General features: G+C 40.9%; 3 protein-coding genes across 6 annotated transcripts in view; 1 reads left to right on the forward strand and 2 right to left on the reverse strand.

Moving 5' to 3' along the window:
• LOC108900388 (sodium-dependent neutral amino acid transporter B(0)AT1) overlaps positions 1-25,908 on the reverse strand; it is a 244,075-nt gene that overhangs the window by 30,036 nt on the left and 188,131 nt on the right. The window lies entirely within an intron of this gene.
• fhod3a (formin homology 2 domain containing 3a) overlaps positions 1-25,908 on the forward strand; it is a 52,653-nt gene that overhangs the window by 16,312 nt on the left and 10,433 nt on the right. For 2 of the 3 annotated variants that reach the window (XM_018701424.2, XM_051065627.1), the window contains exons 4-14: positions 9,571-9,638; positions 10,473-10,578; positions 15,918-16,012; positions 17,033-17,144; positions 17,352-17,446; positions 17,570-17,713; positions 17,825-18,060; positions 21,100-21,159; positions 21,718-21,852; positions 22,631-22,681; positions 25,409-25,626. In XM_018701424.2, the coding sequence (XP_018556940.1) occupies positions 9,571-9,638; positions 10,473-10,578; positions 15,918-16,012; positions 17,033-17,144; positions 17,352-17,446; positions 17,570-17,713; positions 17,825-18,060; positions 21,100-21,159; positions 21,718-21,852; positions 22,631-22,681; positions 25,409-25,626 (1,320 nt within the window). Of the gene's footprint in view, positions 1-9,570; positions 9,639-10,472; positions 10,579-15,917; positions 16,013-17,032; positions 17,145-17,351; positions 17,447-17,569; positions 17,714-17,824; positions 18,061-19,849; positions 20,270-21,099; positions 21,160-21,717; positions 21,853-22,630; positions 22,682-25,408; positions 25,627-25,908 lie in introns of all 3 variants that reach the window. The other variant, XM_051065629.1, reaches the window with a different exon arrangement.
• LOC127139076 (uncharacterized) lies at positions 11,740-13,789 on the reverse strand. Its single transcript, XM_051065717.1, has 2 exons — positions 13,012-13,789; positions 11,740-12,540 (listed from the first exon to the last, which is right to left on the reverse strand). The coding sequence occupies exons 1-2, from the start codon at positions 13,726-13,728 to the stop codon at positions 12,298-12,300; spliced, it is 960 nt and encodes a 319-aa protein (XP_050921674.1). The 5' UTR covers positions 13,729-13,789; the 3' UTR covers positions 11,740-12,297.

Raw genomic sequence — 25,908 nt, forward strand, 5'->3', positions numbered from 1 at the left:
CCTTGCTTTCTGCTGTGGGAGATGGAGAGATGGGCTGATGAGGCATTAGGGATGGAGGTGTAGAGCAGAAGAAGTGGTGGAATAACATGCCCGTAACATGCATCTATCCTGCAGCTGTTCTACATTCCTACTAGTGTTCTTTGAAATGTGTCTTAACTGTAAATAACTTGTCTTGTTTTCTTAAAGTTTAGTAGTAGATCATGTAGGAGAGGGGGACCCTCAATTTCTGTTGCAGTTATCCATAAACAGATAGCAATAACAACTATGCATACTGGACATTATGCTCAGCTCTCAGTCTCCACATTATGCAGTAAAACTACGATGTGATTATTTCTGGCTTTTATGGTTTTGCCGTGTAATCCTGTTGCATGTTGTAGCTGTGTGTCTCTACTGGCACTGTGATCAGCTGCTGTGGTGTAGTGGCTCTTGTCTATATGTTACAGTGTTGTGCTCTCTGTGGATGTGGCAGGGTTTTCCCAGGGCTCTGGTTATGCCAACAGACATCAGCAGTCCGACTGTTGTGCTGTGGCAGAGCACACTGCTGTTTGGGTTTTTTCTCCAAACCTCTGTGTTCTTGGAAGAAAGTAAGAAATATATATCACTACATGTGTGTGTGTGTGTGTATGGCTGTGCACGCGTCTGAGTGTTATGTCTGGGCCTCTTCATATATGCACCCAGTTGTGCCTGCACAAACCTCTGGCTCATCTGTTTTAATCATTTTGAAACTATTACATAATGTAATAAAACATTACAAGTACCACAAGCTAAACATCCAGAACACACACTGGGGAATCTGCGGGCTTGGCATCTTATCCAGCCATGGGGTTTTTAGAGATGATGGGTTTAGGGAATGTGTGGAGAGACAGACGGGGAGAGGGATGATTTCCAGGGAAATGGTAAATCACTTAGGGAAGGAAACACAAGGGAAAAACAAAGCAAGGAGGAAATGCACCTGCCAGACAGAGCAGCAGCAGTTGGCAATCAGCTCCACAAGTTATGTCATAGCTCTGTGGTCCGCTGACTTACAGGTGAGGAGAAGAAAGTTATGCCAAGGTGGTGCGGTTACAGCTACTGTTTTCTATTAACAATATCATACAGTACTCCGTGGTGCCTCTATACTATAATATGCACCTTTTTACCCCCCCACTCTCTCACACGCACACACACACACACACACACACACATACTTAGTTGAGGGACCCTCTATCATCATGTTTACCAGAAGCAGTGTCCAGTACCCAAACTGTAGGCACAACACAAAGAGAGAGAAAATTGTCTCAAAAATTAATTAAGTCTGATATGGTCTCATTTGTGAAAACATCTAACAATGTTATAACCCCTTTATACAGTAGCTTCATTATGTCCGCTGTATTCAGGAGACTCAGACACACACACGGAAACAAGGGAGGAGTATAATATCAGGCAAGTGTGGTATGACTCAGAGCGAGATTTCACTCAGCTCATCCACTCAGTGAGCAGCACATGTCCTCCAATATCCTCTCTGTTTGCTCGCTCTGGCTGCTGTTAGTCCTGCTCTGGTTTCTCTGTCTGTTTATACTGTGTTTGTCTTTCTCACTCTATCTGTGCCTCTCTGTGTCTTTTATGCCTCTCTTCCTCTCTTTTATTTGTTGGGCTCCCTTTTTCTATAAACTCAATCCAGTCGATTTATTTGGATTGACTGTTTATGAAAAAAAAAAAGCCAAAGTACATTTTCAAAACCCACAAATTAGTGGTTTTACTGAAATCTGATTTGACTTGTCAACATCATTACATGATATTACATCAGTACTCAATGTGAGGGACAACACTTCCAATCTGAGACTGAATAGGTGTATAAAGCTTTTGCAAAATGTAAATAGATGTGTGCTGGTAAGACATGCACACTGTATAAAGCCGCTAGACGGGAAGAGGACTCTCCTCATGTACACATGTAATTCCTTTGTACATATATATATCTTACTCTTTGTCTCCCTCTCTCTCTCTCCATCTATCTCTTATGAGTCCTCAAATTTTCTGGCATGGTCTGTCGCTGCACAACATGCCCAGTGAATTCAGTCAATTAACAGTGACACCAACATTGAGCGTGAGAAGTGAGCAAGACAGAGAGTGAGTGGAGACAGAATGAGGAGGGTGGGGGGGGCAAGGGAAAACACTGAGCACTTGTTTTACACGTGCACAGTTGAATGTGGGATTGAACACCATGATATTTCCCAACAATCAACTTTTGTTTCTGGCTGCACGCTGCAGAAAATCAGGTCACACTTTATAAGAATGCACTGCCAGAGATAAAATGCAACTGTGATGTACAGAACATTATGTCAGCACCATCCAACAGTTCAAAGAAAGGAATTTAAAAGTAATACCAAAAAACATTCCACAACATCACATCAGTTTGGCAGAATTTCTGCAATTAAAGGAATTGTTTGACATTTTGGGAAATATAGTTACAGACTTTGTTGGCATGATGTCATTATGTCATTATGCACAATGTCATTATGATTAATTTCATATCAAAATGCAAATCCTCAGCCAGTAGCTGCTTAGCTTAGCATACCATAAAGACTGGAATAAGGGGGAAACAGCTAGCCTGGCTCTATTGTACGGTAAGACTCACTAATTAACATATATTTGTTTAATTCGCAATTCAAAATTGTAAACACGACTTGTTGTGGTTTTAATGGGAGTTATGTGCCAGACTTTTTCTTGGTTGCCTGCAGTAATTTCCTGCTGCCCATGTCATATTATTATCATATTATTTAGTGAGCTTTAGCCAGGCTAGCTGTTTCCCTCTGTTTTATGCTAAGCTAAGCTAACTGGCTATTTATAAAATATAACAGAATAGAAATATTGATTTGAGTATATAAATTGTATTCACTGTGGATACAGTACAGTAACTAAAGAAGTCTGTGTGTGTTTATGAGTGTGAGAATATACTGTAGAGCAGTACTGTAGCTGCCTACTGGGCTCAGGCCTGTCATCACCGTAGTAACACAGGGTGCCTGTAAGAAAAGCTGGGTATATTTGTGTTTGTGTTGTGGGTAACTATTCCTGTGTGTGTGTGTGTGTTTGTGAACTACATCAGAGGTGCCAGGGGCATGTAAAGGGCACAGGGCACGTTCTGGTCTCAGGGTGTGTGTGTGTGTGTGTGTTGGGGTGTGTGTGTGTATTTTTATGTGCTTGCATGTGTTTATGTGGCAGTAAGTTTCCTTCCTGAAGACATCTGCTTCTGAGCTTCTTTCTCAGCTGATGTCCCTCATCAGGGTTCAAGGTTACAGTCTGGAGATGTTTCAGTGTATTTGTGTGTGTGTGTGTGTGTGTGTGTGTGTGTGTGTGTGTGTGTGTGTGTGTGTGTGTGATAGTGTGTAAGTAGGTATTTTGTATGTCTATATATCAGTGTGTTAACTATAAAATATAGCAGCTATTTGTTTCTACAGGGATAGATTTATGGGAATCATATAAAAGTTTGTTTTCATTTACTCCCAAGTGTTTCCATTCACAGTACGTTTGCCTTTAGGCCTAGTGTTGTACTGTATCTGCCTGTGGGATGTGTGTACATGCGCGTGTGCGTACGTGTGTGTGTCACTGCTGAGCCTAGTGTAATCTCTGTCTAGGTCCGTCGCCATTCTTTAAATCTCATGAATCCCACAGTGAAACCTTGGAGGTCTCACTCTCCCTTTCTTTCTCTCTTTCCCTCTCTCTCTCTCTCACACAAACACACACACACTGAGCTCATGGGGCCTCTATCGTCATCTGTACCATCAGCAGCCTCCAGTACTCATACTGTAGGCCAAGACCAACAGACAAAAAATAGACAGTCGCAAAATAACCAAGTTGTCCTCAGCAGTCTGACCTTTGCTGCCTGCCAACTTTTCCTTTTCACTTCACTTGACATGAGACTGAAATCATGCATTATTGTCCAAACTATATCAGCTTATGACAGATTGATAGAGTATTTATTCTTTTAACTACAGATTAATGGACAATGGCGCTCCACAGATATGTGCTCACAAGAAGGGAATACCACCCAAATGGTACCTTTGCACATGGGTACTGACATGAAATGCAAATCCTTACAGGGGAATATTACATCTTTGACTGAACTTAAAGTCTACAGGGCAGCACACACACAGTGCACTGCATGACCTGAACAAAGATTGAACCCAATATCTACGGTTGTTACAGTATGCTTGATACCCTATCCATCCTATATTTAGCGTGATACCAGCACAGAGAGGGAAAGACTTCCTGGGATTAAACCAAGCTGTCCAACGTGCCATTACACCTCATGCTTCTCTCACTTCTTTATTTTAGATCCCACTGAAGACCCAGTTTGAAAGCTAACTGACTGATTGGCCCAGACAGCCGCGTGGGGGCTTTTTTAGAGGGGTGCAACGAAATCCTCCAGAAACACGAGTCAGCGGTTATAACTGGGCTTAAATACAAGGCCACCAGCTGTGACCCGCCCCTCTCTCTTGCCTGACCCACAGACAGTTGTACCATCCTGAAAAATATTACCCTTGTTTGACCTCAGTGTGTGCTTATCTGTAAATATCTTGTGGCCTAATAAAGATGTGTCACTCTAAAATAACTCCCTCTAATCAAACAACATAAAGTACAGATTTCCATATTGTGGGTAGAGATGTAACACTTTTTTATCTGTAGTGTTGGTTTGCCTGCATGTATTTTCTTTATACTCCACCAAAACTAATTAATCTGCACTGTTTGTATTGACATCAGCTTGATGTCTGAAGACAGCTGTTAGTTAGCATTAGCTATCTTGCAGGAACAGACTGAATAAAAGAGAAGACCACACACTGTTAAGTCGATTCCATGGCTTCATGTCTTACAGCCAGATGATATTTCCCCAACAAACACAAACTAAGTCTTTTCATCTATATCCATCTGTTTACAATGTCTCAGCTGATACAGAAATCGGGAGCTTGCTAGCCCGTGAGTCAGTCATGGTGACCTTTTCCAGCAGCTAATACTAGCTTGAAGCCTAGGTGTGAGGGGAATAGTAGACCAGAAGCAAGTTTGTGTTCTGATTGAGCTCCTACCCCTGACTTTGGCCTTCTTTGATTGGTTAGAGGGATGAGGCTTACTCAGAAACTTTAGAAGGGAACATCTCTGTACAGCTGTTCAGTGAGTCTGAGTCACAGAAGCTTTTGACACCACCTCTCCATATTAAGATAGAATTATAAAATGAGATTATGAGATGTGCTGTGATTCTCGAGGTTTGTTTTTGCATAGTAGTAGTAGTAGATTGTTGCTGCTTTTACTAACTAACTAAGCAGTATTAGACTACACTCAGTCACTCAGTCTCTGATTTTGCACTTAGTAGTACAACAAAATTACAGTACTGTTCTGAGTATAATTGATGTGGATTAGGCCTGGTGTAGCCTGAGTGGGCCTGTGTGTTTTTCTGTTTGGAGATGTGTAGATGGTGCAGTAAATGTTGAGGGATTAGTCAAAGCTGAAGGGTCACAGCACTAATCTCATTATGGCAGGAGGAGAAGGAGGGATCTGACCACTCCTGTGCGACTTAGCAGACAGCCTCGGCACTGGGGGAATCCCTGTTTCACCACAGAGGACACTCCCACACACACACACATGCACATGTGCGCTAATGCACATACAGACTCTTCTATTGCATTTCTTTGCTAAATTCTGTTAATTTATTGCTCATACTATATAAAGTTGTTTTAACAGGTGTTTTTACCCATAACTGAGCATTAGAATTATATTTTTCTGGAAAGAATTTGAATATTAATTGAAATGAATTGAACTGTGGATGATACACAATAGATATAATGATTCTGTTGGATCCTCATATTGGTGTTAATGATGTGCTAAACCCTATAAGAGTGTAAACTAAGTTCACATCTCAGAGCATTTATAGGTTTTGTGCATTGTTCAACATCATTAAAGGAATATGGAGCCAAGAGTTTTGTTTCAATTAAGTTAAATTGAATCAGAAAGTTATAAACAGAAGTGACTACATCAGAGACAAGTGGAAATTAGTCTTTCTGCTGGCAGGTTTTTCCCCTTGCTTTAAGAAAATTAAGATTTTAAGATGGAATATGAGGCTAAATGAGTCGTTAAGTCTGACACATTGCAGTACATGTGAGGTCATGGTAAAACAGTGTGGACAAGAACTGAGAGTCCTCCAAAACAAAACAGTAAAACTCCAAGCGAACCTATAAATGAAATGTGCCTTTCTGTCTTTCCTTCATCTGTCTGTCTGCACTCAGCAAACACAGGCACTGCCTTACACATGGGCTCGTGCACACGATCGCACGCATGCACACACACATTCACTCTGGGTACAAGCACATGCACAAGCCACAATGACACATCCCAGTGAGTGTTTCAGCTTTTCTTGTGACAATAATAAAACTCAGAGCCAGGAAAAATGGAGAATGACCAGTAAAAGACACGTGGACAGACAAAACGTCCCTTCAAAAACCATCCTTTTGCTGTTTCTTCCTCTCGTTCCTCTTCATCTATTCCTACTGCTCTGTCTCTTAGGCCAGTGGAGGGCATCTAATTAAGATGTGTTATCTTCCTAGTATGTGTTTTTCTGCTATTTCAGTTTTCCTTTAGAGAGATGCAGGCACGGTGTCGTTAGGCCAAGCTGCTTAGCATGGAGGTTGAAGGTGAGAGTTGTTTGAATTACTTCCAGCTTGAATGCACCATCACTCTTGTGTTGAGACAGCTGGAGCCCTTTGTGCCAATGGGAAAATGGTTGGTTGATTATTTAGCATGTCAAACTCTGTTCACACTGGAGCAGAGGGGTAATTATGTTGACAAGACTTTATTAGCAACTATAAGGTAATCACAGGTTATTGCCATGACAACATTAATGTTGGCATGACTGTGAGGCTATTGGTTCAACTCTGCACCTCAAAAAACATCTTTATAAATTGAAGTAATTTAATACAATACAACAAAACATACGTCAAGAACTCTCTCATTGTCTCTCAAGGACAGTAACTGCAAGAATGAAAAAGGAAAACAGTGGTACACCAGCATGAATCAAGCCAAGTTTATGTCTTATCACTGCTGTTGACATGCCCCTGATGGACAGCAGACATTTTGGTAAAGGTTACTCTGACAGCCCTTGCTCATGGCCTGATGAAGAACACAAACACTACACATGATCGTCTGAACAAACCACTGACACTCAGGGGCCAGACGTTGAGTGTTCCCTGCCTCATTAAGTGGCCACTTGATTTCCAGGGAAACGAGAGCGAGGAAATCAGTCCAAACAGGCCATTTGAAGAGAAGAGTTATAGCTGAGCCACAGTTTGGAGTCTGTTGTCATTTTTCAAATTGGATGCAGGTCATGGCACCTGCCAGCCTGGCATGTTCTACTGTGTTTAAGAAAAATAGCATTATTCCATATGAAGGTTCACATATATGACTGTGGCACATCATTGTTTTAGCTAATGGAATGAAATGGGCTTGTCCTTATTTTGAAGGTTGATCTCAGATGATCTCAGATACCGAAATAAAAACCTTTCTGTTCCCAGGTAGTGATTATGCCAAAATAACCTCTGTCAAATACATACATTTAGAAATATCAATGATGGGTGCTTAAAGTAGTGTGACACAGTAAATGTAAAGCCACACAAACACTCAAACATTAGAAATCTCTTTGCCTTTACCAAAAACTATGCATCTTTTCAGTCAGCTGGACCAGCTCAGAAAAGGTTAAAAATCAACATTTTACACCATTGACGTGGTAGAGACATGTACAGTGTGTACATTGTGTATTTTTGGAAGGGGAATTACCGACTTTCTCAATTGTCCCCTCTGCCTTGATTACAAAAAGCTGGCCTTCTTTCCTCAGACACTGGCCTGTACTCTGTGGTCACCTTCTTCCTTTGCTTAAATGTTCTTTCCTCTCTATTCCTCCCACTATATTCTTTACTCTTTTGGTGAGTTTAGAGTTACTTTTTCCCCACACGTTTTGTATTGCCTCTTAACACTAATAATTTGGATGATTTGATGAGTTTGATGATTTGATTATCTCTGCTGTAAACTATCACAGATGTATTTCATGAATTCTATTGCTGATCTCACAGAATTAGGGTCCTGCAGATGGAGAGACAGACAAGCCTGTAATTCTTTGTCTGTGTGCGGAATGATAATGATTTTGACCCTGGCCTTGGGTTAGCCTTGCCTAGCTTAGCGACGGTTACCGCTGAGCTCAAGACAGCAGGATAGACTGGCTGGCTCCGTAGGCCAGGCTAGCCCATGTCTGGCCACATAAAGGGGTGTGATTGCTGTCCTTCCCTGCACTCACCTCCGCACTCATTCAACCAGCCGCGTCCCTCCTGATGGACTGGAAGGATTTGTCATCAACACGCAAACTCAGGATTTAAACACACAGGTTCCCAAACCCCCTGCTGACACACAGCTAAATGCACAACTGTTCATACATACAAATGGACAATATGGACATCCAACTAAACAGACTTTGAGCTTAACGCAAGGCACTTAGGAAAATTATTTCTGTTGTCTGATCATTATGGGGGTCAGCAAATACAAGTGCTGTATAATATGCAGATACAAATATTTGCGTATACTGGGAGTGGATAAAATTAAAAGGATGCTGTGAGTGTAGAGTAAAATCTAGAACAACACAAACTGCATCCTCAGAGTGATCATAGAGTTTTCTTTTTTATTTATCTTAAAATTCTTATTATTTATTTCATTTTGTCAACACTTGTGCATACATGTAGACACATAAACATACACCTTAAGAGACAGATGAAAGAGGAAGCTGTAGTATGATAATATAGCTTGACTGTAGTGATGGTGACAATATTAACGTAAGGACACACCATAGAATTTGATTGTAGTGCTATAAACATTGGAGAAACGCATTAAAAAAGGATTATTATAGTGATGCGACTGTGTAGGAGATAAAAAATACTGTACCTAATATAGTTCACATGGGTCACAGTAAACATTTTACGGCACTGTAGAAATATTACATAGGTATATTAATAATGTCTTTGTGTTCAAGAATAGAAATATGAAGGCTAAATATCAGTGTGATGGTATAAGAGCCATTGGTTCTGAGTGCTTTCCGTGTCGTGACCTGAATACCTCACCGTTGAAGTCCGGCCAGCAGCTCATTAACATTCCAAAACAGCTCTAATCACTACTGCAACGTGTGGGTGTGTGTGCGTGCGTGTGAGAGAGACCATGCACGTGTTGCTCTGCAAGTGAGGACGCGGTGAAAGTGTGTGATGAAGTGCCTGCCTCAGGTGATCAGAGCCGGGCGGCGTGATTGGTTCCATCAACTCGCAGTGTTCCTCTCGCATCTTAAACTATTGTGCAACTTCTGCACAGCTGAGACTCATTTCACTAACAAGTTTTATTGATCTAGTCATCAGGATGAAACATATGAAGCCTGGTGAGAGATGAAAGGTGTGCATTGTGTCCAAAAGATTGCCTAACGTCTTTTATTACTTTTCATACTTGGTTGCATCACCCTAATATGCTATGTTTGTTGAATTACAGACAAATAACCTCTTCTATGTCTCTCTGTCTCTGCAGAAAGACTGTATAACTCCAATGGACGTGACTTAAGAAGGGCACTGTTCTCTCTAAAGCAAATTTTTCAGGTAACACACACACACACATATACACATATTTCACATGCAATTACAGTCAGTTTGTTGTTGCAGAATACAGTCGGTTATTGTGGCCACTGTGTGCTTCCATGATGACAGGGATCTCCATCAACGTGGCATTTCTCTCTCTCCCTGTGTGTGTGTATCTGTGTGGGTACGTGTAGGTCTGTGTGTGTGTGTGGGGGTGTTTGTATTTGTGTGTGAATCTTTATTTTAAAATGAGAGGAGCCAGCTACTTAAAACACCAAGGGCTTTTTCTGGAGCACACACACACACAAAAGCACTCAGATATAATAACACATGGTTCAGCAAATAAAACAGTGATGTGAGAACTTTCAAAACTTTCAAGCTGTTCAAACTACTTCTGCATCCAAGTGCTGCTGTCATGATCACAATTTTCACCCTCACTAACACCCCAAAAAGCCATGTCAGTGCCTGTGCTTTTGAATGAGATAAAAGCCACACATAAGATATCTGAACTTTGAGCACTGTCTGAAGGATTAGTTTGGGTGTCCCTTGCATTTGGTAAGACAAGTGTTTTCATCTTCCATTTAGTTTTGTTTTTGTTATAAGAGAAGCTATATTAAAAAGCAACTGTGAAAAATATGGTTGTTGACATGTGGAGTGTGTGTATCAGCTGCCATGAAGGGGAGGGGTGGGTTCTTTTAACTTAGATCCTAATCCTGCACATTACTGCCATCATGTGGTGAGAAAGGAGAATGCTGCTATGAGTTTCAGGAGGAGTTTTTTTGTGGCTTTCATTTGTGTGTAGCCACTGTATATTGTATCAGCTTATTCATTATAATTATTAACTCTATTCTTCAGGATGACAAAGATCTGGTCCATGAGTTTGTAATGGCTGAAGGTCTGACGTGTCTCATCAAAGTGGGAGCAGAAGCTGACCAGAACTACCAGAACTACATATTAAGAGGTACTGCCTCTCTCTCTCTCTCTCTCTCTCTCTCTCTCTCTCTGTCTGTCTGTCTGTTTGTGTCTCTCTCTCTCTTTCTGATGACCATAATCAGATACATTATTACAAGTATGAAGACTGACAGTAAAGAGGAAAGGAAAAGAGCATGACATATATAATAATCAACAATTTAGAAAGCTGAAGAAAATGCGGAAGGTTAGTCTGATTCCACGTTGTGGCAGTAAGAGAGAAACTGTCCTGAGTACAAAACAGTCTTAATTTGTTCCAGTACAATTTTTGTTTTTTTTATCTTCTGAGTGTTTATTAACTGTGGATGTTTATTTGCTTAGTTTGGGAAGTTTTGTTCCTGGACAGAACAACCCTCTCTCTACAGCAATTTCTCTTTGCTGTTCTCACATCATCACTCCTCCTTCTCTCTTTATATTCTCTATCTCTCCCTCACTGATGCTTATTCTTAGTCTCCCTGGCACACTCCCTTCCTGTTTCTGTCCATCCTACTCCTCTATCTCTCTGTACTGTAATGTACTCTGCACTGCAGGGAGCTTTTTAAAATGACATACCATGCTGTATTTAGCAGTTGAGCTGCATTAATGATAATAACATTAAAATAGTAAATTAGGATATGATCATAACAGTAGAGATATAGCAGTGAAAAAAGTGTAGGCATTTTGGAGCTGAGGTCATGCTGTCATACATTGAGCCTTTAACCTAGGCAGCTCACTCATTTCTCCAATTGGAGCTGCACACATGCTCTCCATAATTTCCACCAGCAGTAAATACACTTAGAGTTCCCCAGAGAGGTCCTTGCTTTCTTTTTTCACACTTAAACACACACACACACACACACACACACACACACACACACACACACATTCCTTTCCAGTCTTTTCCATAATTTCCCCACTCCAAACATGTGTCACAGATAATCATTTCATGTTTAGCGTCGTTATGAAGTTTCTGTTTGCTGTTAATTGTCTAATGACTAGCTATTTGCAGCCATGTGATAAATCTTACAGAGGCAGCTCTGAGCAGTTAGCGTATTTGTCAGAGGATCTATGGCCTCTGAGCAAAACCTCGCACTGAAACTTGGTAACCCCTGCCTGCCCACTCCTCTCCAACAGCTCCCCTCCAACAACCCCCTGCAGTACAAATACACTGTAGCAGAGGGCATTTACAGTCTTTATTTATACAATAACACATTTGAACTCTTCACAAGCATGTTTGTCAGGTGTAAGAACCAAGCTAGCCTGAGTTATTGTATGTGGATATGACACAACCTTTCAAATATGCATTAAATTGTTAAAATGTATGCATGTAGATGCAGCTGGTATTCTACAAATCTGAAGAAACAAGTACTATTGGTAACTTTTGTTTTGTGTAGTTACATGTAGCCCAGGTTTCACAGGAAACCTCTGTGATCAGTTTCAAAACTTGAAACTTAACTTGAAACCTGGTGAAGAGTTTCTTAAGGAAATCGCCCAATACCAATAAAATACTGAAGAGAATTTAGAACTCTATTTTTTTTTTTACAGTTCTCTTCAGTTTTCCTTTACTCACTTGTTGTTATTATTGTTAATATTACTTGACTAACAAATTATATAAACAAAAGTGCTTGTTATAACTTTTATGTTCATATTATAGCCCAGCACTGATAAAACACTGTAGTCAAGAACGTTGACAAAGACCACACCAATAAAGATATGGATTTAGACAACCTTATTAAAAAGTATAGATCGAGGTGGGCGGGTGACGATGTAGGAGTGATAGATTGAGGGTCTGGAGGGATGGTTGATGGGGATGAAGGGAGTGGGATGAAGGATGAACGACGGATCTGGGGTTGCGTACAGAAGAATGGAGAGGAAGTTGATGGACCAATGTCGACTGGTGGTGGGGATGACCTCTGAAGTGGAGTTTCTGAGTTGGGGAACCACCTTGTTGCATACTCAATGAATTGAGCCGCTGCTGTATTCAGACAAAAAAGAGAGAATGAAAAAGGTGTGAAAACTGAGTTAGAGGGGGCAGAAATGGGATGAGTTCTAGGTGTCATTTTTGTTCTTGAACCAGGTTATAAAATTTAATTTATTTATATCCAGAAACAAGTAAACAAATAACAACATACAAACAGGAAGGAGTTCATTTCAGTGAGTTATTGCATAGTTTTTTGTGCAGCATTGACAGATACTGTGAGAGATGTGACTCTTACAGTGTCTGTCAATCATAGCTATATATTGAATTATAAATCAGTACAGACTAATTAACTGACCATCACATTAACTTTCATTTTTGGTGCTGATTTATTGGTTGATGAGATTTTAATTGAAAGGTTTGGTTACACTTTAATCATTATTCTACAATTACTGTTCACCTCCGCCAAGTATTTAGCTTGTTTTTGTTAATACAGTTCAAAATTACAACCTGAGACCAAAAACTGACCTGATTTATTTCCTTGATCAGAATGCCGTAAGGCCGAATAGAGCTCTCGACTATCTGTCTCTCCTCCTTGTCAGATGTTCCTTCATCAACACGGATGAGCCAGTAGTCTGATGTCCAGCAAATCATTCTCTTTTTAGGATTGATGCGATTTTGCAGGATCACTTTGTAACTTTTCCCTGTTGTCTTCGATGTGAAGGTCTTGGCGAATTGCTCTTTCTCAGCAACGTGTATGTCAGGTGTTGAGTAGATTCCTCTTCCATACACTTGACCATTTCCTGCTTTGTAGTGAGTCCTGATGATGCCTTTGGCTCCATCTAAACTTGTTCCATGATAGGAAACAGGCCATTCTCCAGGTACAGAGTGATTCCTCCATCCACCAGTGCCCAACCAGGTGTCTCCATCTGGATATTTACCGCCAACCTTTAATGCCATGCGGTACCACCCTTTTGGACGCTCATACAGCTCATCACCTCTCCTGCACTCAGAAGAGTCAGAGAGATTAGAGAAGTCGAAGTCAAATTGTGGGTCAAAAAATTGTTCCTCATTGATGAAAAACTCCTCCACATAAGCCTGTCTTTTCCTGATGATGGTGTTATAAAAAAAATCAGCAACAGACAAAACATCAACAGTTTTCCCATGTGTGTGGTCATAAAGTTGTAGGGTTTTTCCAAAAAGTGAAGATATAACTTCAATTTTCAAATTTGAGTCCAAATACATAATTGAAGAGGGTAGGAGCAAAATTGCCCTCTCTTTCTCTTACTCACACTATGAGTAAGAAGAGTTCTCCCCGGAAATGTTTATTCAGTAGGTGATGTGGGAGGGTGCTTCTCTTTTTTCACTTTCTTTTTTGACTCAGGGTTTGAATCTTAATGAATCTCTACTGCAAACAGACATGCAGTACCAGATGAGAACTACAACAAAAATAATTTTAAATGACCTTCACAAATTTTGCTTTACTGACTTTAAATTGTGCATATAAGAACATTTCTTAGTATTATATGAGTTCTATATCATAAAGGTTGGCTTATGATGAACAACAGGAACTGTATTTCAACAACTGTACTTATAAAACTGATAACACACCTCTTTCAGCAGTGGAAATTATATACTTTTAGAAGCTGATAACATGCCTCCTCGTGATAGAAATTAATAGTGATAGAAATTAATACAACTGAGGCTTTAAAAGAAAAATATTTCTTTATAATTTCTATTTTCTGCTTGAGTTTTGATCTTGTGTCTGACATAAGGACTCAGAATGTCTCAGTTGGTATTTTGATTCACGGGAAACCTCTGTGATCAGTTTCAAAACCTGAAACTCAAGAGTTTCTATAGGAAATCCCCTAACACCCCAGCACCAATAAAACACTGAAGAGAATTTATAACTCATTTTTTTACAGTTACAAATGAACAATTACATTACAACAAATACAGCTCTCTCTCTCCCTCCACATACATCCATAACAGGGAATTTCATCCCTATATATATATATATATATATATATGTATATATATATATGGTTCTCAAAGCACTTTGAATCAATTCAGTATTTCTCTACAAGGGTAAACATAAGAAAAAAGTGACAGTAAGAGTCAGGAAAGAAAGTATCCATAGTGTTAGACACTGTGAAGTGTGTTAGACAGTCATTCTTTTTTTAAAATCTTCCTCATCACGACTTTGTGGGTGTGGTTAATTGACAGTTTCTTTTTTTCAGGCCTGCATTACTCACTAAAGTTATTATGTTATGTCAGCAACAATCTGTTTTCGTGTTGTTGTTCCTCATTAATGAACAGTTCCTTTGCACAAGCCTTTTGTTTCTTGATGATTGTGTTCAGACAAAATTAATCTACAGACAAAATGTCTGCTCTTTTCCTACATCTTTTCCTGTCACAGGGTTGAAGGATTTGTCCAAAAAGTGAAGATAGAACTTCAATTTTCAAATTTGAATCTAAGTACATTGTTGAAGAGGAGCTGCCCTCTCATTCTCTGGTTCACGACGTGTGTGAGCTTCTGTTCACAGGAACCTTGTATACAGTCTTACTCTTATACTCACAGACTTCCCTACATTTAACATGTGGTAAAATTAGATATAAGAATTCTCTGTCACTTTATGTTATTTAGCTTTACCGTCAATGATATAAATGGGGTGGGCAAAATACTAGAAATAGCTGCCAGTGTTTGTTAGTTTATTATAACTAAGTCACTGACATGTGAGCAGGATGAGGTTTAACTATTTTGGAAAAGCATATCTGATGAGATGATTGTATGTTTTGCATGTAAAGTCTTTATCTGCAAACTAACTAGCAACTATAGCTTGAGTAATTATAGTGTAGAATAAAGTGGAGATACTTAAGTAAATTATATGCACTTCATAATTGTTCTAAGGCACAACATTTACGTAAATATACAGTACTTATTTTTATTCACTGATCCCTGAAACCTCTTTATTTGTGAAGGAGGAGTGAAACCTTAATAAATCTGGCAGTGGTTTATGAAAATATAGATACTAAGGTCATTCAAGGTCATTCAGAACAGTTACAGTGTGTCCTAGATAAATACTCCATAGGAGAAACCATATGTCAAATACTGGAACATAACAAAACCAATGGCATAAGTATGTTGTTCTGCATTGGGAAAATAGAGTAAGATCCAGTAGCATTGAAGTTGAAGATAGGACTATTTACAAATCATTTCCGTTCTCTGCTCTATTTTGTGTTTTTGTCTGTCAGACCTAAAGCATCAAAAAGGAAACCCTTAGTCCTGGATGAAATTCCCTGTTATTTATAGCCACTGTAGAAAGAACTGTGCATTGTACACAGTGCAGACAATTGTTTACAGTAAGTGTTGAATCATCTGTCTATATTTGTTCTGCCTCTGTAACTTCTTTCGTTCTCTCCCCTGCTCTCAGCTCTGGGGCAGATCATGCTGTATGTAGATGGGATGAACGGTGTCATTGGTCACGCTGAGACAATCCAGTGGCTGTACACGCTAGTTGGTTCAAAGGTATAGTCATACATCCATACTAAATCATCCTCAACCAATCAACAGTTACACCCAAGCACTCACATACACTCATACATGTTGAGCACAGTCACTATTGGGTACATTACATAGACTTTATTTATGTAAGCATTTATTTCCAGGAGACTTAATCTAACCCTATATATACCCATAACCCATAACCACTACTTGCCTAACTGTAACCCTTACCCTGACTTTAATCTAACCCAAACCTGAACCACAGCTTTTATCCCCAGTTGAACAAGCAGACTGCAGACTGCAGACTGCATGTCATCGGCTCTGAGCTAACCATCCATTGTTTGGTACACATTATTTTTAGCTTTCATACACAGTAACACACAGAAAAACACATCTGCTACTGATTGTATTCTGTGTCCTGCCCTAAGGGTGGTGTGTCTCCTTGATTTTGTGGTATTTTCATAATTTTTAAGGCTACACTTCTGCTTTTCACTGAAAGCATCAGTCGTGATTCCAGTGCTTAAAGCCTGTCATGGCTTTGTTTCTGTTAATTTATTTCATATTCATTTAAAATATCATAGAATTTCAGATTTTATTTTAAAATCATCTCTGATGTGGATATATCATAGCAAATGCCATATACAACAAATACACTATCTGTCATTAAACTTGTTAGGAAATTACAAACATATCTAGTCATCTAAACAAAAGTACATACACATAACATGGACTGCAATGTACACAGAGTGATGAGGGGAACCCATAGTTAGGAAACAAAAAACAACATATTATTCACAGATATGTATACACATATTAATAGCTAGAGTCCATATGTATTTCTGCTTGCCAATACCCCTAAATCTATATCATGTGTTTTCCAACTGTCCACTGTAGAAGCACCTAACAACAAATTGAGCTGATATAAAAATATATCACGATGCATGCAGAAGGATAGAATACCAATTATAGATTTCCGTAATTATAGCCACAGGACCAAAACATATCAATCACTTGAGTGTGTTTGTTTGTATTTCCCTGGCATAGTTCCGACTGGTGGTGAAAACAGCTCTGAAGCTGTTGCTGGTGTTCGTGGAGTACTCTGAATCCAACGCTTCGCTGCTGATAGAAGCCATCACCTCTGTGGACACCAAGAGAGGTACAGACGACTTAATATAGTTTCTACACCACAAGCTGGCGGGGAACTTGTTCACCTTCATTTTTGTGTTATTTATTTTTAATGACATGGTTTAACACTCAGGTTGGTAAACAGTACAGATAAAGGTGTGTGTGGTTGAATAGTAACAACACTGCTCATGTTTTAATTGGTTAACTGATTCCTGGATATTAATGGACTGATCTCCAGGCTGCAAGCCGTGGTCCAATGCTATGGAGATCTTACATGAAAAGGATGGAGTAGACACAGAGCTGCTGGTCTATGCCATGACCCTCATCAATAAGGTATCCATATCTATGGTTTCTACATTTCTACAATTATGTAACATTTTAGAGTTTTTATGTAATTCTTCTAGCCATCTAAGGATTTTAAACCTCAGTTACACCTTGGTCTCCTTCCCTTTGCAGACACTTGCGGCACTGCCAGACCAGGATTCATTCTATGATATGGTGGACGGTCTGGAGGAGCAAGGCATGGAAACAGTATCCCAAAGACACCTGGGGCGGAAAGGCACTGATCTGGACTTGGTTGAGCAGCTCAACATTTATGAGGTGTGAGACATACACAGACATATTCAGAGTGCATATGCTTAATACTGAAATTCTCTGTAGGAAGCATCAGTTGCCACTCCTACTTCACACCCACCCAACCTTTTCACACAGATGACCCTACGGCATGAAGACGGTGACGACGACAGCCAGCCTCCACCAATGGGACGCCGGGACCGCCGACGAGCCAGCCTCGGGGGCGGGGACAAAAAGCGTGGCCTAGAGAGGAGGCGGAGCCGCAGGGCCTCTCTTGGGCGATCTGGTCATGCCTCCCCCTGCAGCCCAGCGTCCCCGCAGAGAGCCAGCTTCCAGCCTTTCAGCGGGCAGAGAGCTGAGGACATAAGTGAGAGGTGAGAGAAGTAGAAGAACTTTAAGTGTCATAACAGCAGAGGGGGAACAGGGTTGGTTTTCAGCAGGTATAAAGAATGACTGTGGTGCCAAATTGTTAACTCAGTTAAAGAGAGAAGTTCTGACTGTCTTATACCACCACTTTCTGCTCCAGGGCACTGTCAAGTTTCCTTCCATCCATGTAAGTTCAAAGGTCACTCAAAAAAATGGTCAGCTGTTGACCTCTGTGACCTCTGTGGCCTTCTGTCTACGTTTTCCTACCGCTGCTCCTCACCTACATGCAGTAACAGCTATTAGTGTGTCTTATGTGACATAAATCACTCTGAGTGGGTTTTTATGTTCTCCAATGAAACACTGGTGCAGACTTGTGCTCCACTAAAAGAATTAAAACCGTACTTAGCAGCCGCACAGGCTTACTTCAGTGGTGTGTGTGTATGAACAAAAAGAGGAATTTGGAGCCATCTGTAGCTGTTTACCTGAGGTAAAATTTTCCTGTCTGTATCCTCTCATCCATTGTGGCTTTTTCACTTCTACTATGTGCCTCTTCCCCAATCTCTTCATCCTTTGGCAGTGTGTAACGTGACCAAAGCAGATTATGTCCGATGCTTCAGCTAGTGTTAAAATTGTGTGTGTGTGAGAGTCCATACCAGACCACTTGTTTATCTCAGAAAAGAAATCTAAATGTTTCTAACTGTGAGAATTTGTTTGCATACGTTTTTTTGAATGAAGTGATGGGTGAAAGCTGTGTATGTCAGAGACTGCTTTCTGCTTAATATTATGCATGCGCACACAAAAAAACAAACACAACTTTTATTGGCCATCCCATTCGTCACACACACATGGCTCTGGTCTTGTGGAACAACACCTGGCAGCGGACGCTGGGTCAACTGCAACAGGACTCATCTGGTTTCACTAGACAGAACAGTTTGGTGGCACTGATCTCAAGTCAGTTGTTCAGCCATGATATATTCTCCTCTTAGCATTCCTTTTCCTCTTCCCTGTCTTGTAAAACTAGCTGACTGGAGGCATGGAGTGTGTAATGAGAAACATCCATCCACCCTTTCTCTTGTTTCGTTTTTTGTGTATTGTCTTGATCCTTCTGTTTTTCTATCACTTTATCTCGATCTGATAGATGTCATGTCCTTGCTTGTTGTCTTTGAGCGTCATAAATGTTTGTGTGGTTTGGTGGTGCAGTTGTAAACATCATCATCAGTCAGTCTCGTTCTAACCCTCCATGTCTCCCTTCCCTTTGTTCAACCTCTGTGTTTCTTCAAAAGTGCGGTGATTTCTTCCTGCATGCCATTCTTATGTATCGCATCATCTCTCCCTCAATCCTTCCCTTACATTTTCCACTCAACTATCCATTCATCCACCCCCACCCCCTGCCTCCACAGAGAGGAGGAGTGTGAGGATGGAGTAGAGGAGGAGGAGGAGGAAGAGGAGACTCCAGTGACTGAGTCTGATTCGGATGAGCAGCCGGGGGCTGATACAGTGTCTAATCAGACCACCCCCAGGTATTTTAGGACATAGTGGTAACATGGAAATGACATAATGTTCTGTGGTCTTCTTATGTATCTGGGGGCTCTATATGCAAAGCCACAAAGTCATTAAATTTGTCTCATTTTCTGTTGTTTATCTGGATGGTTTGATCTCCTTGTGGCCAATCACATAGTATTTATTAGTATGAGTGTAATACTTTGAAGCCCTTAAACCTGTTTCAGGGCCTCTCTTTCAATTATCAGCTTATTCTTTTATCCATTTATTCTTCTCAATCCATTCCTCTGTTCCTAGCCCGGCTAGACATCTTCCATCCATTGTTCATAGAACAACCCTGCAGTCCATCACCATCACTTCCAGAAAGGAGAATATCAAAGAGGATGAACAGAGGAATCGGACTGAACCACCTCCAGCATCCAGCATCCCCTCCCCCGCTTCTCCTACTTCCTCTCTCCCCATCTCCTCCCCTCTCAGCCCCCCAGCCCAGCCCTCGCTTCTGGCCACCCTGCTGGCCAGGAAGAGGTCTACTGTCACTGTCCCGGCTACCAAAGAGGTTAGTCCGCCATTGCGCGGTAGCTCACGCCCCTCCACTGACCGTCTGCCCTACCTGCCCCACTCACCCTTCCACCTCTTCTCCTATGACCTCGACGAGGAGCCATCGCCCTCGGCTCCAGTCAAACCCAGTGAGGACTCACCCAAAACGCCATCTCCCAGGTCAGAGGGGCAGCAGAGTTCAATCTCCCATGAGAGGCACCGAAAGCTTTTCCTTTTATCTCTTCGACGTTTCACTTTTCCTTTTTCAGTTTCCACTTCTGTTTCTGGCTTTTCTTCCTGGCACCAGCTTGGATCTCTTTGCACCACTTTTGTTATTCGTCACCTTGTCACCAGTTCTTTTCACTTCTTTGACTGCACAGCTTCTCACCTTCAGTCTGTCAATGTGCTTATTATCACCTTCATCTTTTTTCTTAATTCTGCCACTGCGTTGATAGAACTCCACACTTGTTTGCAATCCTCACTTTGTTTCCCAGCGCTACTGCAATTCTCTTTTCTTAAAGACTTCCTCACCTGTATATCTGTACTGTCTCTCCTTGCTTCTTAGCATGATTTTTATAGACCTTTGCTTTGTCTTATCCTTACTTTCTCCATTCACTGTCCTCTTTGATATTTAAGTGTATAGTATTGTTGTGTTTGATTTTTCTCTTGCTGGATAGGACTGTATGACCTACACCTCACCTGTTCACACCTTGTTATGATAACCCTACATTCAGATGCTCCAATTAACAGCCTTGTTTATGAATAATAATAAGGGCCATATATTAAAAACAGAAATGAAACACGTGTGAATAAACACCACAGCAGTTACTAATTAGGGTCACTCTCGTGTTGCACCAACAGCATTCCTGTTATGTAACAAGGTGTCACTTTCATTTCTTGCAACCAGTTTTTCACCGACCAGTTAGTCAGAGTGGTGTCAGGTAACTGAACGAGGAGAAGGAGAAGTCCACTCATTGTCGCCTGTTTTTTTCACCCCCTCTCTTACTTAGGAACGGAGGTTTCACGTCCTACTCCTCTCTCAGCAGTCCAAGCACACCCACCGGCTCCAGGTGAGAGGACTGCGTCAACATATTCTCACACATGTATTTGAAAGCATCCCTGAAATACACACTTCTGCACTGAAAACCTGCTCACATATTTATGTGTGTTTGCACGGTGGGAATGAGCATGCTCATATGTAGTGTGCAGCCCTGTGGTGCGGTCTTGGTGATGACATACTGAAGTGAATGCGATCTCAGCTCTGGTTCCTCAGCTAACAAGTTGCTCATATTCCCTCCATGGCGAATAAAGACATTTAAATATAATTTATATTGTGTTACATACATATTTACACATATAGAAGCTCTGCATATGCAAGGGGCAGATGTGTTCATGAACATTGGCACAGCAGATAAGAATAGTGCACCAGAAGCTAGCCAAAGAACAAACAATAATGTGGCAAGATAATCAATAAATGATAAGAAAAAAAAATGTATTGGAAGTGTATTATTGTGCTGTGCTTACAAGCAGTGTTTAACAAATCCAACTGCTGCTTAAGGATTACACCATTACACTGACTGTGCTGTGGTTTTATCAAACTTCTTATGTTTTTTTTTTTTTTTCTTCAGGCCTGCTCTTGGAGGTCTTCTGTCGTCCTCGTACCGGCAACACCAGGAATCTCTGGCGGCTGAGCGAGAGCGCCGCCGTGTGGAGAGAGAGGAGAGACTGCAGAGGATAGAGAGAGAGGAACGGAACAAGCACAGGTGAGGCATTACTGGCTTTAATTTTGAAAGAGCCCTAAGCAGTTTGAGATAAGAGAATGGATGAAATAAAAATGAAATCAATTTAAAGGGGTACTGGAGCGATCTAATATTGTAGCTCCATAAAGCCAGGGGACTCACAAAAGACAGATAAAAAACTGGAACTTACAGTTTCAAAAAATGCAACCCAAAAGCATCTTTCATGAGACATCCCTTGCTTCCTAGATAGGGTTTTACCTGAATTCTAACTTTCCACCCTGAGTCAATAGTTTAGGCTGCTAGATGTTCCTTGAGTCTAACCAGCTGCTGGCTGCTGCAAATATGAGAGTGGCATTGATCTACTCATCTAACTCTCAGCAAGAAGGCCATAAAGACGTATTTCACAAAATGTGGAACTTCTCCTTTAAGGGTCGTGGCAGTTGTAAAATACAAAGAAACTTTACAGTGTGGAAGACACACAGTAGGATGCAAATACTATTACAGATGTAATAGATTACTGTATAATAATACAGATGATGTCAGGGATTAATCAGAACTCAAACGACAATTAATGTGTGGACTTAATGCATTTTAAAAAGTAAGTTTCTCCTCTAAATTTAACAGTAATTTTACCGTAGGAAAGATATGAGAAACATATGAAAATTATGGATAACATCAGTACCTTAACTGTTCGTGCGCATGATGTGCAAATGTGTTTTCATTGGCAGGTCTACAGAAGACCATACAAGGGCAGAGTATGATTATTATGCTTTAAAATTCTCTGTTTGTGTGTCTCTCTCAGCCGTGACTATGTGGATAAAATGGAAGAGGCCAGGCTTGCGCGGGAGGAGAGGTAAGTGTGTGCACTAAATCAAAACAACACACACTCAGAACAGCTGAACCCAGGGGGAATATGTTTGAGCCTGTGGTTTGGGAAGCTCAGTAATAGTGTAATTGTTTTCAGGTTATAAAGGTGCCCTTTGCTGCCAGAGGATGGGGGGATACTGAACCGATTTTCTTTGCTCCGTCGGCCTGTTTTCTTCTCTCTTAAGGAGCTGTATTTTAACTGCCGTGTTCTGCCAGGGGCCTGATTGCTTTGGCTGCATGCTGTGAGAAAATCAGATTCCAGGATTCATCAAGCTTTTCACACTGAACGCACGTGCACACACACAGATACACTTTTTACTCAAGCACATGTACGTTCAAACACACACACACAAGAAGAATTTTCATGAGGCCAATAAATCTATGTTTGTGTGCAGATGGGAATCACAGGAAGCAAGAGATTTACTCAAGAGGGTATGTGAGGTCACGATCAGATTTAGGACTAATCAGACTTGATGCAGTCATGTATTAGTAAGGACTGATGACAACTGTATAAAAGCCAAATTCAATATGCTGATCATCAAAATATTTCAGAATATAAGGAGGTAAAGCTCCCTCTTCTTCCTTCTTCTGCTTCTTTTTCTTCTACTGATACTCTACACTGCATACACTCTGCCAAATACTGTCACTTCTCCTGTTGGCTCAGACGACTTTAACCTGCAATTTTAAGCACTGTTGATACAATAAAGTTGGAAGAAATAGGGAGACAGAGAGAAAGAAAGACAAACTAAGAGCAGATGGAGGAAGCAAGCACGAGACACAGAAAGCCAGAGAGGGAGATGAGCTGCCGTGTGAGCATGTGGGAGATGTAAAAAGAAAAATGTTGATGTATTTATAGTGTATTTGGGCGTCATGGTTATCAGAAAAACATGAGTTTTTACCCCAGCTCACCTCCCTGAGGGACACGTCTTCCTGACAAGATACAGCAGAATAACACCTGGACAAAAAGGACTTGCATGAAATATGAAGGCCTTAATGACAGACAACTGAGGCCAAAATTGACTGTTAATGGTGTTCTTACTAGGGTTGGACTGAAACAAGATTCCCGTAGAGTGATGCAAATATTTTTAAGCCTCAGAAATAGCATTTAACAACATTGAACACAAAAGAATAATTTCCTCTGGAACTTTGGGTCAAGTAGCAAATGTTAGCATGCTAACCTGCCTAAATAAGATGGTGAACATGGTAGACATACCTACTAATTATGTCAGCATTGTTATTGTGAGCATGTAATCATCATTGTCAAAGTACAACGCTGTGCCAAAGTACAGCTTCACAGAGCTACTAGCATCACTGTAAACTCTCAGTCTTGTTCTTACAGAATCTAAGAATGAATTTTAATTAATAAATCATGACAACTATGGCCGCTGTCCACTGGAAAGAAATATTCAGAACTTCCTCTTAGTAGCAATACTACAGTATAAAATAATACTCCATTACTAGTAGCAGTCCTGCATCAAAAATGTCACAGTAAAAGCAGGTATAAGTATTATCGGCAAAATGCCCTCAGAGTATTACACTACATTATACTGACTACATTATATTATTTGATTATTACCGATGTGTTAATGTGAAAGTAGTAGTAGTGTCCCTCTGTAATGTACTGGAGCAGATTATCAGATAAATATGTGATAAAACATATATGCGTTAAGAGCCCAGCTTATCAGACACATACAGTACATGCAGTGAGTTACAGACATAAACTGTTCTTACATTAATAGACTGGTATCTTGTGTTTTTCAAACCATCACACAACACCTTCTGTTTTTAAGTGTGTAAGGACATGCAGCATATTGAAGGTTTTGGTCCAAGTTCAAGCGCACAGTATACAGTTGGCTCACTCACTCCATTTCACTCTTGATCACATGCACGTGCACGTACACACAAACACACACATATATTAGTATCCAGTTTCTTCAGCCCTCTGAAGTGGCCTGATGCTAATGAACTCTGAACAGAAGCTCCACACATTCATGGCACGATGGGAAAGAGGAGGGGTTAGAGAAAGAAAGAAAGAAAGAAAGAGAGAGAGAGAGGGTTGACTCAGTGCCCTAAATCTCTGTTCTGGCTGGCAGGTTGAATGGTAAAGTTTGGTAGAGGGAGAAAAGAAGGAAGACAGAAAAGGGGAGGAAGGAAGAGAAAGGAGAAGGACAAGGGAGGAGAGCTGATCGAGGCACATCTTGAACAGGTTTACTCTTGATTCACTTCTGATGTTTGGCCTTTCAGCAGCCAAACTAACATTAACTTCTCCCCATCTCTCCCATTCTTCTCTCCTGTCGTTCTCCTTTCCTCTCCACCCTCCTCACTTAACACTGCCGCTTCTTCTCTAAACTCCCTCTGGTTGCATATTTGGACTGCTGGTGATAGCTGAGCGCTCAGCTAGATAGAAGAGGACTGCAGGAAATGAGTGATGAATGCACTGAATTCTTTGTGGACAATTAATGGGGCAAAAGAGAGTGAGATGGGCTTATACTGTAGTGTGTTGACTAGGTATGGCAGCTGTAGAGGGGAAAACATTGAGGAATGGTTTGAATATTTTTAAGGTAAACACAGTGGTAACTAGTGGTTTAGTCTACGGAAAGTTGGCAGACCAACACAGAGCAGCGCTGCTTAGAAAGGCAAGACAGAAGGTGCATTGTCTCAGACTCTGTTTTTACCTCCTGTCCTCTGATGCTCCTTCTCCTATACCTCTCAGGTATAAGAACGTGGAGCGTCTGGCAGCAGAGGAGTACGAGAAGGAGCGTGTCCGGGTCTCGAGGACTCGCCCTGACCTCAACCTGACCTTTGAACCCTCGGAGGCCTGGCCCTCGTCATCACGCAGCAGCACCCCATCCTCCTTTGCCTCCCAGGAAGACGCAGAGGCTGACATTGAAGCTGAGGCGCCTGCCACCCCCTACACACCCTCTGAAACTGGTAGGACAACTGAGTACACTTAACATTATTGATTAATAACATGGTATGTCTATGGGTTTGCTGTGATTAACAAGTTAAAAGTTGCATAGATGGTTATGATTTAATAACATCTTTCCCATTTTTTAAAGGATTTCATTATGATGCTGTAGCCAAATGGCATCTGTGATGTTTTGTATTATGATATACAGTAGTATTCACCATTACTACATTAACTACTACTGCTGGGATTACCCCTGTTTCTCCTGCAAGTCCTGTTCGCACAACTGTTAGTCTTACTAGAAT

The sequence above is a fragment of the Lates calcarifer genome, linkage group LG3 (assembly GCF_001640805.2).
Source record: "Lates calcarifer isolate ASB-BC8 linkage group LG3, TLL_Latcal_v3, whole genome shotgun sequence".
Taxonomy (NCBI): domain Eukaryota; kingdom Metazoa; phylum Chordata; class Actinopteri; family Centropomidae; genus Lates; species Lates calcarifer.

Bases quoted from the DNA above. Each gene is read 5' to 3' on its own strand.
- LOC127139076 (XM_051065717.1), bottom strand. From the start codon at position 13,728: ATGTATTTGGACTCAAATTTGAAAATTGAAGTTATATCTTCACTTTTT. The intron at 12,541-13,011 runs GTCAGTTTTTGG...GTCTGAATACAG, and splicing joins TGATCAAGGAAATAAATCAG to CAGCGGCTCAATTCATTGAG.